This window comes from Phacochoerus africanus, chromosome 1 (genome assembly GCF_016906955.1).
Source record: "Phacochoerus africanus isolate WHEZ1 chromosome 1, ROS_Pafr_v1, whole genome shotgun sequence".
Lineage (NCBI taxonomy): Eukaryota > Metazoa > Chordata > Mammalia > Artiodactyla > Suidae > Phacochoerus > Phacochoerus africanus.
Window position 1 is genome coordinate 287,513,133 of NC_062544.1, and position 14,659 is coordinate 287,527,791.

The 14,659-nt window shown below is 62.3% G+C and overlaps 1 protein-coding gene across 1 annotated transcript in view; it reads right to left on the reverse strand.

Annotated features, from left to right (window-relative positions):
- Nucleotides 1-4,143: 4,143 nt before the first annotated feature.
- Nucleotides 4,144-14,659, reverse strand: part of ITGB2 (integrin subunit beta 2) — a 29,735-nt gene continuing 19,219 nt past the window's right edge. The window contains exons 6-16 of the mRNA XM_047798035.1: nucleotides 14,288-14,529; nucleotides 13,575-13,730; nucleotides 12,190-12,285; nucleotides 10,033-10,122; nucleotides 9,153-9,293; nucleotides 7,696-7,883; nucleotides 7,375-7,619; nucleotides 7,043-7,262; nucleotides 6,536-6,738; nucleotides 4,860-5,026; nucleotides 4,144-4,724 (exon numbers count right to left, since the gene is read on the reverse strand). Coding sequence (XP_047653991.1) covers nucleotides 4,662-4,724; nucleotides 4,860-5,026; nucleotides 6,536-6,738; nucleotides 7,043-7,262; nucleotides 7,375-7,619; nucleotides 7,696-7,883; nucleotides 9,153-9,293; nucleotides 10,033-10,122; nucleotides 12,190-12,285; nucleotides 13,575-13,730; nucleotides 14,288-14,529 — 1,811 coding nt within the window. The 3' untranslated portion in view covers nucleotides 4,144-4,661. The remainder of the gene's footprint in view (nucleotides 4,725-4,859; nucleotides 5,027-6,535; nucleotides 6,739-7,042; nucleotides 7,263-7,374; nucleotides 7,620-7,695; nucleotides 7,884-9,152; nucleotides 9,294-10,032; nucleotides 10,123-12,189; nucleotides 12,286-13,574; nucleotides 13,731-14,287; nucleotides 14,530-14,659) is intronic.

The following is a 14,659-nucleotide window of genomic DNA, read 5'->3' on the forward strand; positions in this document are numbered from 1 at the left end:
TGTCTCTACCTGGTGGCGAGTGTGCCATCCGATTTTTCCACCCTTAGCACATTCTTCGGTAGGTTAAAGAATTCCTTCCAGAAGGGCTGTGTGAAAAGGTGGAAGCCTCTCCCCGGGCAGGGACCGGACCGTCTTCCCACCATGGTTATTAACACCAGGAAGAGCTCACATCCGGCTCAGCTGGGGACAGAGGGGGCAGCTGAGGGCCTCAGACCTTGGAGCCGCCTGGGAGGGGGCTCCGGGAAGGTCTGTGGTGCTCTAGACAGGCAGGGTCAGCGGGAGGGATGGACAGAGGTGGAGGGCTGTGCCCACGGGCCAGGGCCCACCCTCCACGACTGGCTTAAAGGATGGCACGGAACACGTATGCCCAGGATGAGGAAGGCGCTGAAGGGCTCCCCGATCCCTGCCGGTCCGTCCTCTTGGGGCCCAGGGATCTGCCCTGGTCCGAGGCACGGAAGACACTGCCGCCTGCCCGCCTGCCCGCCCGCCCGCCCGCGATAAAAGCACTTCCTCTCGGGGACAGGGGAAGGGCCACTAGTGGACTTGACCTTGGCTTTCACCACACGCCTTTCTGGTGTCTCCATCTCACCAGGACAAGGCAGGAAAGTTTCAAGAGGATTATTTGAAAACTAATGAGAATATGTCACAAAAACAGGACGTGGGCTGAAGGCAACTGAGTTTTCTGTTGATGTTGCTAGAGCCTCGGGGACCAGCCAGCCCCGCCTGCTCCAGAGCACGCAAGGTAGGCTGCGTTGGGATCTGGTTTCTCCCTGCATCCAGGGAGGCTCCCTCTGCCTCCTCCTGAGGGGGCACGGCCCCCAGCATGCATGGCACCTGCAGCCCCGCCCGCCGAGCCCCTTACGGCACGATTCGACCCCCATCCCCTTGCTTCGCCGAGGGTCCTCCAACTAGACGCTGTAGCAGAATCGCCTGGAGGACTGGCCAGAACGCCACTGGGAAACCCTGGGCTGCCCCAGAGCCTCTCACTCAGCAGGCCTGCAGCCAGGCCCAGTGCTCACTCCTCGCACATGCTAGTGAAGCCGAGCTTGCACCCGAACTAGCCTCTGAGCTGGGTCTTAATCCCGCTGACATCACCTGAGGCCCAATTCAAAGCTGCCACGCCAGCACGCATGTGCACACCACACACACACCCCCAGACATGCCCAGTGACGAAGTCCAAACTTGGTGGGCGAGGTGCTCCCAGGAAGGGCTGGCAGCGGGGGCATCAGCTCTTCTAGTCCCCACCTGCCCCGGTGAGGGTCCCAGGTCCCAAACAGTAAGAGACCCTCGCACAGTTAGAATTCAGAGTAGCAGGGGACCCAAGGCCAGATGCCCTCCCACAGGGGCCCGTTCGCAGGTGTGATGCTGTGACCTCCTAAGACACATACTTGGGTCCTCAGCCACCGAAGGCGCAGAGCGCCAGAAGCCCTTGGCAGTTCCGGGGTGGCGAGTGGTCAGTGTGTCTTGTCGTCCAGCACAATCCCCTTTGGACCACATCGGAGTTTGCTCTGGGGGTGATGTTTGGAAAGCAGCTGTGCATGGGGGCTGGTTGCCAGGGAAACGTTCAGCCCCCCCACCCCCACCTCCAGAGAGGGGAGATGGCTGGAGTGATATAACCCATCCTGCTGGCATCAGGGAACCTCTGTAGAAACCCAAGAGGATGGGATTCAGGGGACTTCCAGGGCTGGGCAAGTGGGCTCTGGGACACAAAAGACCTGCGCCCCCCCATACCCTGCCCCGGGCACCCCTTTGTCAGGGTATTCATTTATTACAAAAATAAACCCATAATCTAGTGAGTAAACGGTTGTCCAGTTCTGTGAGCCACTCTAGCAAATTAATCCACTCTCTGGAGTTCCCTGGTGGCTCAGCAGGTTAAGGGTCTGGTACGGTCGCTGTAGTGGCTTAGGTCACTGCTGTGGCACGGGTTTGATCCCTGGCCTGGGAACTTCTGTGTGCCATGGGCACAGCTAAAGAAGAGAAAGAAGAAAAAGGAAAAAATTCGTGGCGCAGTGGTTAACGAACCCGACTAGGAACCATGAAGTTGCGGGTTTGATCCCTGGCCTTGTTTAGTGGGTTAAGGGTCCGGTGTTGCCATGAGCTGTGGTATAGGTCGCAGAGGAGGCTTGGATCCCAAGTTGCTGTGGCTCTGGCGTAGGCCGGTGGCTACAGCTCTGATTAGATCCCTAGCCTGGGAACCTCCACACGTACCGCATGAGCGGCCCTAGAAAAGGCAAAAAGACAAAAAAAAAAGGAAAAAATTCATCAAATCTCTGATCTATTCCCCTAGAAGCACACGTGGCGTGACAACCTGAGCTTGTGACTGGTGCCTGTTGGGGACAAGGGGCCAGGCGGTCTCATGAGACTGATCCCTCGTTCACCTGTGAGACCGCCAGGCAGGTGGTGTCGGAACGGAGTTACCTTCGTGGGGCACCTGGTTAGCGTCCTCAGAGAACTGACCTAATTGCTGTGGGGAAAATGCACACGCCCGAGGGGCCACCGTTTGGGTTTGCCTAGATGACAGGGTTCAAACCAGGACGTCCCAGGCCATCCTGGGTAGCTGGTCCCTGGGCCTACCTCGCCTGGGCCATCTGCTGCTTCGGGTGGAAACCTGCCTGGCCGGGGGCCCAGCCCTGAATTCCGGATCTGGGCTGGGGGCCTGCCGTGTTATAGCTCAGATTTGTTCACAGCGCAACTCCCTGCCACACACACCCCTGCGGGAGGCTGGGGGAGGGGCAGCCCCCCCCCACCCGTGGCCTTAGCAGCATCCTTGTTCCCACCCAGGTGGGTGGGGCCTGGGACGGACCTGGGGCAGAAGAAACTGCTGAAGTGCATGATGGTACACGATGCAGACTTTATTAAAAAAGGATAAAACAAACCCACTCATGGAAAGTGCACTCGGAGCCTAGAAACAAGCACCCCTGGAGTCGCTTAAGTGACATAAAGGCTTTGATGATGGTGAGTCTCAAAAGCTGACTTTAAAATAGGAAGGGAAAGAGAGCAGGAGGGAGGCTGAGGCACCGGGTGGGGCGGCCCCCGCACTCTGGCTGGGAGTCTGGGGTCCGAGGGGGCACAGGGTGTCGCCGGAGAACCACTCTGGGTTGTGAGAGTGGGGAACACAATCGCCACGGGTGTCTGTGTGCACGCGGATGTGCGGGAAAGGCACGGGCAGGGGAGGGACTGCACCCGGGGACCTCGGACGAAGGCGCCAGAAGTGCCTGTGTGACCTCGTTGGGGGAAGGCGGCTGCAGGGGGACCTTTGGTGAGCAGATCACGTGTGAGGAGAGGCTCGTCTGCTGGGGGTTCTTGGCGGGAAGGGTCAAAGGTTGGGGAGGGGCGTTCCCGTCCTGGCACAGCGGAAAGGAATCCCACTAGGAACCAAGAGGTTGCCGGTTCAATCCTTGGCCACACTCAGTGGGTTAAGGATCTGGCGTTGCTGTGAGCTGTGCTGTAGGTCACAGACGTGGCTCGGATCCCGCCTTGCTGTGGCTGGGGTGCAGGCCAGCAGCTGCAGCTCCGATTAGACCCCTAGCCTGGGAACCTCCATATGCCACGGGTGCAGTTATAAAAAGAAAACAAACAAACAAACAAAAAACGTCAGGAAGGGGCAGAGCCACCCAGATTCACCAGGTGGGGAGACGGGATGGCCCAACACTGCCTGAAAGTGATTCCATTTTGTTCTGCTGGATCTTAACGTGGAAATAAAGCCCGAGTCTCCTCCTGGGCACAGAAGGACATGGAACCATTAATAAGGGGAAGGGTTAAGCTTTGGCCATTCTGTTTCAAATCCACTTTTTAGGAATAGGGCAGGAAGGCAAGGTGAACAGGGTGGGAATGGTGGGGACAGGATGGTGGGGGCCTGAGAGCCTTGCCACACTGCTTGCTCTCTCTCGGTGGACACCGCACTCCCGGCTTGGCACAGCGGAGCCCGTGTAGCGTCTAAGAGGGTGACAGACACCCGCGCCTCTGTCTTGCCTCGGCCGTGTTCAGGTTCCTCGGCAGGACCCCCTTCAGTGAGGCTGCCCCCCGCCCCTCGCCTCCTGCCCAGTCCTCTGAAAGCTGCCTAAGGGGAGGGCCAGGGACCAGGGCAGACAGGGGCCAGGCTCTCAGGGCCACCAGGTGAGGAAGGAGGAAAGAGAAACTGGCTCCAGGGCACAAAGTCGGCAGGACCCGGGGAGTGTGGGCACAGCTGAGATGGGGCACTGAGCCCAGCCCCCAGCGAGCCTCTGCAGAAGATTTATTCGATTTTTTTCCACGCACATGATTGGAAACAGCATAATCACAGGAGTGCAATTCTATTCCCTGTAAGTTCACATATAAATAAATCGGAACCTCCATCCATCTGACTGCTGTGCTAATTTTTACAAAGGAAGACAGGTGTCTGACCTTACGAGACACAAGCGAGTCCTTTTTCAAGTGGCTATCAGAAGTCACACCTCTCAGAAGCGGGAGATTGTCCCTTCCGATGAGTCATCTGTTCAGATGAAGCATCTGAACAGATCCATCATTTGGGGGGCAGGGAAAAGAGCAGGTTTTCAGCTGATGTTGAGGGGGTCGGGGGGGGGGCGTCAGCTGGGTCCGCCGGGCAGGGTCACTGTCAGCCTGCTGGAGGGGAGGCGACCCCGTCTGGGCGGAGCAGAAGGTCTTGTCTTCACCAAGCACCCCTAGCGCTCAGCAAACTTGGGGTTCATAACTGTCGTGGTGGCGCTCTTGAAAAGGGGGTTATCCTGTGAGAAAAGCAAACGCGATGCGTCAGCGCAGGAGGGAAGAGCTGGCCCCGGGGCAAGCACGCAGCCCCCAGCAGACGCCGACGGCTTGGGGGCGGGGGCGCACCCTCGCGGGGGGGGCCTGGGACCACTCACGTTGTTCCACTGGGACTTGAGCTTCTCCTTCTCGAAGCGCTTGTACTCCCTGAGGTCACTCAGGTGGGTCAGGACCTTCCAGATGGCCAGCAGGAAGATGCCCACGAGCACAACTCCCCCCACGGTGCCCCCCACGATGGCGGCGATGTTGGGGCCTTTCACACACTCTAGGCAAGGAGGCGCACAGGGGCGTCAGGCCCTCCGGACTCACAGGCCCCTGTGCCCCGGCCTGTCCCCCGCACAGCCCCGGGGACAGGTAGGTGAGCAAACCAGCCCGGCCGGGCCCCCAGGCAGGGAGCGTGCAGGCCCTTTGGCTCCAAATGAAACGTGGAAGGCCCTTGTTACGGAGAAAGAAAGGGGGGCCCACAATGCCAGTAACCAGGGCCAGACACCAGCCTCCCGCCTGGACAGCCAGTGACCTGGTCCCTGGAACCGAAGACATTTGGGGTCACAGTTTAGGGTCCGGGCTCTCTTGTAAAGCCAGTCCCCAGGAAGCCAATGGCTGCAGCCTTGGGGTTGAGGGTGGCGGAGTCCCAGTCCCTGAGGGGCCGTACCCAGCCTCCTTCTGAGCTTGGGGGCTCTGGAGGGCATAACGCCCCGCCTCGGCCCCTGGCAGAGGCCCTGGCTCTGTGGAGGCTGAAGTTGGCTCCGCTCCACTGGAGAGGAAACAGACGCTCAGCAAGTCAAGCGCCAGCACACCCTCCGTCACCCGGGCCCTTCCAGGAGCCTCGCAGTCCTCACAGAGGCTGAGTGGCGCAGCCACGTCTGCGCAAAACTAGACCCGACCCCAAATCTGCTGTTGAAAACCCCGTGGAGATGCATCCGCCCTGGCAGGCTGGGCTCTGCAGCCCTGGGGCCATGCAAAGCGCCTTCCTGGGGGTCCCGCGGTGGGTGGGGGGAGCTGGGAGCAGGTCCCAGTCCCACAAGGACTGCTGGGTAGGCTGCTGTCTCACATTTGGTGCTGTTGCCCGAGAGGCTGGCCTCGAAGTCCTGTCCCCTCAGCCCCCTTGAGCTGGGGGGGGGGGGCAGGTGCTGAGAGTGGTGGGTTCACGCTTCTCCAGGTGCTGCTGCCTAAACCCACCTTCTCTTGGCTCTGGACCCCAAGTCCCAGTGTCCTTGTCCTTGTCACCCAATGTACCTCCACAAAACTGACCTACCCTCCACCACCACCTGCCCCCATCCCTCCAAATCCTGCCGAGATTTGCTTCCAAGGGCAGGCTCTGTCCATGCCACCCTCAGGACACCAACCCAGCCCTGCTTGGTGCCTGGATGGGGCAGTGAGTGGCCCTTCGCAGGTCTGCCCCCGGCTAGTGAGAGCACAGGTGGCAACTCTGAAAGCTGCGGGCAGCCTCCTGGTACATCTGGAAAGGGACCTGGGGCCTCTAGCGGGGGACTCCTGGGGCCCCAGGAAACGGCTGGCAGCTCCCACCCTCTCAGCCCCTGGTCTTGGAGGGGCCTTCTGACCTCTGACCTCGGGGTCGCTCCGCCAGCGTCTTTGCCACTCGGAACCAACTCGCATGTCCCCCACCCCCTGTCACCGGAACCTATGAGGACAGGGTCTGTCTCTGGCAGCGCCCCTGCAGGCAGTAGCCGCCCCAAGCGCAGTGGGTGCGCGAGCGGCGGCGGGAACGCGGCGAGGACGCGGTGCTGAGCCCGCCCGGCCCGCCCCAGCTCACCGCGTGTCTCCTCCACGTGCAGGTCATAGTTGTCCCGGCCGTCGCGCTGCACCAGGAAGTAGGTCATCCAGCAGCCCTCGGAGTCGCGCTCATTGCACTTGCGGCCCGACATCCGGCTGGGCAGCAGCTTGGTGGTCCCGCACTCCGCGCTGCAGTTTTTGGCGAAGGGGCCGGTTTCGAACTTCAGGCACTCGGCGCATTTGCTGCAGGGGAGCGGAGGGGTGAGCGCGGGCCCGAGGGGTGCAGGCGCGGGGGCCGCGGGGGCGCGAAGGCCGGCCGGGGGGCGCGCGGCTGCCGCCTGGGCGGGGAGCAGGGGGCGGGGGGCGGGGCCGTGGCCTCTGACACCTCGCGACCCCGGGCCACCCGGAGCTGCAGGCTGGTGCAGGCCGGTCGGGGGGTCGGGGCGGGGGGCACCGCCCGCCCGCGCCACGCGCCCTGGGCCTGGCCCTGCAGCGGTTCTCCCCGGGTCGCGGTGGCGCGAGGCCGGAGGGGCGGCGGGACACTCACGCGTAGCGGGCGCAGGGCACCTGGCAGCTGGGGCAGTCGGTGCACAGGGGCGGCTGGTAGCCAAAGTCGCACTGGCACACGTTGCAGCGGCACCGGCCGCGGCCGCTGCACTCGACGCCCTGCAGGTTGAGGCAGCCCTGCGTGGACTTGAGGCACTGGCACGCCGAGCCCTCGAAGCCTTCTTGGCACCTGCAGGTGCCGCAGAAGCAGAGGCCCCGCTCTGGAAGACAGGGCCCAGGGCACTCAGCACGCATCCCGCCACCCCTGCCTGCCCGCCCCGGCCTCGGCCCCGCGCGCTGAGCCTCTGCCTGTGGCCTGTTCCCAGTGCTCACTCTCGCCCCCGCAGACTTGGCCATCAAAGCGCTCGCAGTTCATGTTGTCGCACTCGCAGAACTGGCCGTAAATCTTCTTGTTGGGCACGTCACTCGTGTGGCACACGCACTGCCCGCAGATGCAATCGCCCAGCCCCGAGCAGATGATGGAGCTGTTGTCCTTGCGGCAGCTTCCTTCCAGCTCCTGGCTGCTCCGGCCCTGCGTCTGGCACTCGCAGTGCTTCCCGATGTAGCCAGCATCGCACCTGCAGCGGGATGCGCCGTCACCGCCCGTCCTGCTGCCGGGGCGCCGGCGCCGAGGGCGGGGCCTCCGGGCCTCACCTGCAGACCCCGCACTCCATGGAGCCCTTGTTGCCGCAGAGGCTGCGCTCATTGCTCCTGTCCCAGCAGCGGCACTCACACTGGGGGAGGACCCGCACGGTCACCGTGTCGGTGAAGCCCAGCGCCCGGATGACGAACGACTGCTCCTGGATGCACTCGGAGGCCGTGACCTTCACCTGGAAGGTGATCTGTATGGGGACACGGGGCGCAGGTGAGCACCAGGCACTGCGGGCACGACTCTGCTCGGATCTCCTTCCTGGGCAGCCTGGTCAAGGGCAGGGCCTGGCAGGGTGAGGGGCAGCATCCTGGGCTCCTAGGCGGGGCTACCGACGCCGCTGGGCGGGGGAGGAGGGCGTGTCTTGGGGATGGAGGAGGACAAAGGCCTGGCCGCTCCGCGTGGCTCCAGGATTTGGGAGCAGAGATGAGGGAGGCGAGGAAGAAACTTGGAAACTCAGAGTCTGAGATGCTGGAACATGCTCCCCCCCGCCCCCCGCCCCGCCCCAGCTCCTGTACCCATCATCCCCTGGTGGCTTAGACGTGGGTTCAGGTGTCTTTAGAATACTTTTAATCACACATCCCTTAGAAGGGGTTTCAAAGTGACTTTGTAAAGGATATATATTTTTCCACATATTTTGTCCTGAAGCCCAGTAGGCTGAGATGCCAGAATCCCACAGGAAGTCCTAGGTTTTGCCTGCAGGGTTGTATTCTGACCCTGAATGCCCAAGGGAAACTGAATGGGACAGGGCAGAGTCCCCGCCACGCACACTGCACCCCCAGAGCAGAAGCCAGCACGAGCGCCTGCTTGTCCAAAGCAAGCCTCACTGTAAGTCAGTTTACGTGAATTTCCCCCTGGACAGCAGGACAGAGCAGGAGCATTAGGGAAGCAGTCAGCCAATCAGAGACGGAAGAAATTCCCGCGGATCACCCAGGGCGAGAGGAGATGTTTCAGGAAGAGGTCGCACGCAGCATTCACATATTTGAGAGAATCCCAGTGTCATTTAGAAATGCAATGGATGCAGGCATTTTGCTGAATATTAATGCCCAGCTGGCAAAAGGAAAAAGTTTAATCATGCCGGGCGTGATGAATTTAAAACATTAGGGAAATAACTAGGTGTCTGTTTCTACCCCCCTGTGCGGCCCCTGCTTTAATGTCTTTGTCAAAAAACAAAACAGAAACACAAAAAATAGGAGAATCAAACCAAAGCAGATGCCCAGGGCGGCAGGAGGGCCCTTCGCAGGCGGGCGGTGCTGTGCCCAGCGTCTGCCCCCAGGGGGCACTGCCACCCTGGCAGTGGCTGGTCCATACCAGGTCCCAAATAGCTTTTGGCCTACTCAGGGGGCTTTCAAAGGGAGGGAACTGGACCCGGGAGAACCCGGCCCGTCCCTTGCTGGTGCCCCCCTCCTCGCTGTCCCCTGGGAGCCCCTTCCAGAAGCTGGGGCGGGGAGGGGAGCCTCACCGGGACGTTGATCTGGACGCCGTCGCAGTCCCCTCTGGGCTGGTTCACCTGCGACACCCCGTTACTGCAGAAGGAGTCGTACGTGACCTTCAGGGTGTCAGGGAGGGCGTTGTGATCCAAAAACACTCTGGAGGACAGTTTCTGTGGGCAAAGAGCAGCACCACTGCGATGGTCCCGCTGTCCCCGGCCTCTCGGGGTCCACAGCTTGCGCGCCCCTCATCCCCTCCCTCCGCCCACTTATACCCTGAGAGCTGGGCAGGGGCCAGGTCCTATGCCCCATGCCCCCCAAGACAGGCCTTAGAGGGGACAGACATGGAGACAGGGGACAGCCCCTCGAGAATGGGGGCTTGACCGTCCACTCGGCACTGAAGCCTGAGGGCATGGCTCGGGGTGGGGCTGGGAAAGCTGTTCACGTGAATGGGACAGACAAAGGGAGACAGAGACAGAGATAGAGAGGTGACAGCCACTGAAGGAGGCAGAACCCCCAGAGGCAGCAGCTGGAGCTTGGGGGTTCAGGGCTCCAACAGGGTCTGAGCAGCATACCGAGCTTCCTCAACAGGGCCAGAGGCCCTGCTGGCAGATCATGAGCACAGCCCTTATCAGGCACCTCCAGCAAAGCCATGCTGATGATGCCAGCAGGACCGCCGGCTGGAGGAGGGCCTGGTGCCTGGGGTCCAGGCAGGGCACGGGAGGGCCTGGTGGGGCACCTTCCATGCCCGGGGGCAGTGCCAGGGTGAGTTCATCTGGGAAGCCTGAACGTGGCCGGTAAAAGGCAGGGGCTCTCCTCTGCCGATCACCCTTGTGGACCTGCTGGCGGGCGGGGGGGGGGGGGTCTTAGCTCACTGCCGGGGCCCCCAGCCGAGCGCCCCGGGGGACTCACATTGTAGGCGTTCTTAATGAGCTGGACCACGTTGCTGGAATCCTCCGACAGCTCCCCGACGGCGGACTTGGGGATGATGTCTGTGAGCTTCTGCCAGGGGAGAAGACAGGCGGTCGCGGCCAGGACCCCGGTGCCAAGGGCGCCTCCGCACCCAGCCCGTTCCGCAACAGCCCAGAGGGCTCCCTTCCTGCCTGAGGAGCCGCCCAGAGAGCTCCGACCGACTGTATCTCATCACGACAGCATGTGGCGAGTGGCCAGCATTTCACGACTGGCTCCCAGGAAGAGAAGAGCCCAGGACCCCAGCGGCTGCTGATCTGCTGGGCAGAAATCCCTGCCACCCCCGCTGATTTCAAGCTGGTGACGTCCCTGAGGGCAGAGCTGGCAAGACCCCACCACGCCGCTGTGAGTGGCGCAGACACCCCAGGGGTAGGTGGTCTCAAACGGGGCCTGCAGTCGGGAAGCGATGCCTTCTGAGTGTGTGGGCGAGGCGATGTAACTGAATTTTGCGAGTGACCGCGCTCAACAGCAGTGTGACCCTTGGCTCCGGCAGGCTGGGGCCAGCGGGTCCGGCGGCACCTCTGGGCGTGGGCAGGCCGGACACTCCGTCATGCAGGCCAGCCTGGGCCCAGCCCCCGGGGGTCGAGGTGCCCCCCCACCCCAGCGCAGCCCGAGGTCGCGCCCTCCTTCACGCGAGGTCGCACCACGACTTTGTCTTGCGGAACCAAGGGCTGGGCAGCATCCCTGTCCCGAGGCCCTGCTGGGTGCCCCAGAATGGAGCCCGGTCCCCGCCACAAAGCTCACAAAGGACCGTCACAGCCTGGCCGCCCCTGGCCTTGGCCACCGTCTCCTCTCCACCCCAGCCTGAGGACCCCAACGTGGCTCAGGAAGCCCAGCTCTCCCACACTTTCCTGGGCACCTGCCCTTCCCGCAGTGCAGAAACACATGCCAAGGACACAGGCATACAGACTAGGGTCTCCTCGACCCCCTCCCCCAGGAGCCCCGGGAGCGGGGGTCAGGAAGCTAAGGCTCAGAAGGGCCAGGGACCCTGGCGCCTCTCCCTTGCTCTCAGGGGTCAGGGAGCAGGGTCTGGGGTCTGAGTCTCTGTCTCCTGTCTGGAACAGGACTCCTGCTCTTAGAGCAAATGCCCGGGGCCCGCTACCACCAGTGAGGAGAGACCGTCAGGTCCCACGGAAGGTTAGGGGCACAGCGGCTGCGGATCCTGGCCTGCCGGCCCTCTGGAGTGGGGCGCGAGTGGTCTCTCAGTGGCATTAGTCATCGGCCCCGCATGGACCCTGTGGCTTGGCCAGCTCCCACCATCCGTCATCCTCAGGGGTCTCCTAGACACCTGCCCCTCTCCCTTGATGTCCTCCGCGTCCTGTCCCTGATCCGGGGCCCGGAAAGCTGCTGGTCCCACAGTCCGCCCCCGCCAGTGCCCCTCGCCTCACAGGCAGGCCGCAGGACGCAGCAGGAAGTGGAACGGAACTTAGCGAAGGAGGGGGGCCGGAGGCTCCCCCCCGCCCAGCACAGCCAGAGAGGCCGCCCACGGCGAGCCCCGCAAACGGAAACACAAAACACAGCAGGTAAAACAGCCCCCCCCCGCCCCACGCCTGAAGTTCCTGAGAGCGAGGAGGACGAGACAAAGACTCCGGGAGGAAAGAAAATCCCGCCAGGGTTTCAATGGTAAGAACAGCAATTCAGTAAAGCCAGGCTGGACCCAGGGCTCCTGAGGCCGGGGAGGATGCGGGGTCACCGCGGTTTTGGGGTGCACTGTCTCTCAACCCGGAGCTGTGCGCTGGGGGTTCCACAATGCTCCCGTGTGCACCTTACACTGTGTGAGCAACGCTTATGGGCACACATATGTGGACACAAAACAAGGAACCTGCCCCGACGCCAAGAACGAGGGCTGCTGACCCCAAGGGTTTGCGGTGTTGGAGCAAAATCCCTGATGACCGACCTTCAGGGACGGGTCCGTGTCACGCGGCCTAAAGAGGCCTCCGCTCCCCCGAGGCAGCACCCACTCCCCGAGACCCGTGGCTGCCTGTGTGGCCATGGCCTGCACATCCAGCGTGGACACAGAACTCAAGCCGTGGTTCCCCTGGGTGTCATCATCCCTCAGCTCTAGCGCCTCCTGCCGCCGGGTCGCTCACCTCCACCTACCTCGTACGTTTTCACCATTTTCTTGGTCACGGCAAAGATGGGCTGGATGTTGCTCTCGGCCAGTTTGTGTGCCAGCTGTCCCACTGATGGGTAGTCCTAGATAGGGGAGCCCAGTCAGATGCAGTCCTGAGGCTGAGGACAAGCCATCCAGGCTGCTCGTGCCCTCCCGCTGGCAGAAATGACTGCCTAGGGCACAGAGGCTCAGCCCGGGCTCGTGCTGTGCGGGGCCATTCCCAGTGACGTGTGCAAACGTGGAAGACAGTGGCATTAGAAGGGGAACCGAGGTGCTGAAATATGCTCCAGAAAACAGGAAAAAGTCCCAAGTGCTTCTTGATCAATGCACCAAAAAAGAAATCCAGGAGCCCTTGCTGTGGCCAACGGAATCCATGACGTCTTGGCTGTGCTGGGCGCGGGGCTGATTCCCAGCCGGCACGCTGGGTTGAGGATTGGGTGTTGGCGCAGCGGCAGCTTTGGTCACAGCACTGCTCAGATCTGATCGCTGGCCTGGGAAGTCCATATGTCACGGGGCGGCCAGAAAAGAAAAGGAAAGGAAGAAAGAGAGAGAGTGGAGTTCCCGTCGTGGCGCAGTGGTTAACGAATCCGATTAACGAATCCGACTAGGAACCGTGAGGTTGCGGGTTTGGTCCCTGCCCTTGCTCAGTGGGTTGAGGATCCGGCATTGCCATGAGCTGTGGTGTAGGTTGCAGACGCGGCTCAGATCCCGCGTTGCTGTGTTGCTGTGGCTGTGGTGTAGGCCCATGGCTATAGCTCCAATTTGACCCCTAGCCTGGGAACCTCCATATGCCGTGGGAGTGGCCCAAGAAATGCCAAAAAAAAAAAAAAAAAAAAGAGAAGGAAAGGAAGGGAGAGAGAAATGAAGAGAAAGACAGCCATCCAGGGGCAGACACTCAAAGTGGACAGGAGAGGAAACAGCGTTTTGGGGTGTCCGGTCTGTGGGGCTCTGGGTAAATGCCTCTAAATTCTCCTGGGCTGGAACCTTGGACACCGCCCCCGCCCTCACCCCACCTCCCCGCATGGGGGTGCCTATTTTCACAATGCAGGGACTCGTGCAATTTCAGGCAGAGGCTCCTGGGACCCTCGAGGTCACATTTTTCCTGTCCCTGTCCCGGAGTCCCTGAGACTGTCCACCAGTATCCGCCCTGAGCCTGCAGGCTGCTGGTGGAGGGACCCCTAGGGTCCTGTCTCTAAAGTCCTCTGCTGGGCCTGGGGTTCACGATGCCAGGGTGCCAGGCATCATTTCATGGTGGCTGGGGCACCCCCAGAGGAGAGATTTCTGACCCCTCTGTGCCATTAAAGTGCCCCCCCGGAGCGAGGGCCCCTCCCGCATCCCTTTGCCGGCTGCCTCCAGCGGGCGCGGCACTCACGAATTCATTGCTGCTTTTGTATATGTTGTCTTCCAGGTGGCAGCGGCCGTCGTTGGGGGTCAGGATGGCGCCCAGCTTCCCATCTCCCGCAAAGTGGAAGCCATCGTCCGTGGCGAACACCAGCAGCCTGGTGACGTTGCGCCAGCCGATCTCCTCCTGCGGGGGTGAGCGGCCTGGGTTTCCCGGGGTCCCCGCAGCTGGGGGGGCTGAGGCAGAGCTTGGGGTGGCAGCCTGGGCTGGGTGCCCCCCACTCCTGCGTCTTCCGGGGAGCAGAGGACCAGAGGCAGGGCCCAGCTGGTCGACTCAAGGTGCCATGTGCGGCCCAGATTCCAGCCGCCCAAGGTGGAAGGACTGCTGGCTGGGCGCTGGCGGGGCGGTGGGACAGTACATCACAAGCACAGCGCCAAAAGGCCCCGCAGGGTGAGGGGTCAGTGGGATGCACAGCCACTGAAGCCTTGTAACTGTGGGCGGGGCTGGCAGGACACCCCCTCTTCCCTGAGGGGCGCTGAAAGTTGGGGTGCTTCTGTCACAGGAACTGCCCGCATCAGGCCGTTCAGCGCCCTTGCCTTACAGGGTCCTTCGCTTATATTTTAGTTTCCAAAGATTTGCATGGGGTCGCAAGCTAATCGTGGAATCTGTGGGTGTCAGGACGGAGCCCCCCCCCCCGCCCTGCACCCCCGGTCTGGAGACATCAAGGACGGCGGGGGCCTCACCGGGCACGCGGCCACCTGCATCATGGCATCCAGCCCGCCCTCGGGGGCGTCCAGGTTCCCCGAGATCAGCTGCTTCCCGACCTCCGTCTGGAACTGGTTGGAGTTGTCAGTGAGCTTGAGCACGTGCCGGAAGGCGAACGGGGCCTGGCACTCCTTCTCTTTGTTGGGGCAGGGGTTCCGCAGCTTCTCGGGGTGCGTGTTGACGAAGGGCAGCACCGTCTTGTCCACGAAAGACCCAAAGCCTGGGGGCGGGGGGGGGGCGGGGGGGCGTGAGCCTCGGCCTCCTGGCCTTGGCGGGGCGGGGCCGTGCCCGGGGGGCTGCCCTGGGCCGGGGCGGGTGGGCAGTGGGCGGGCCCGGGGCTCGGGCGGGTC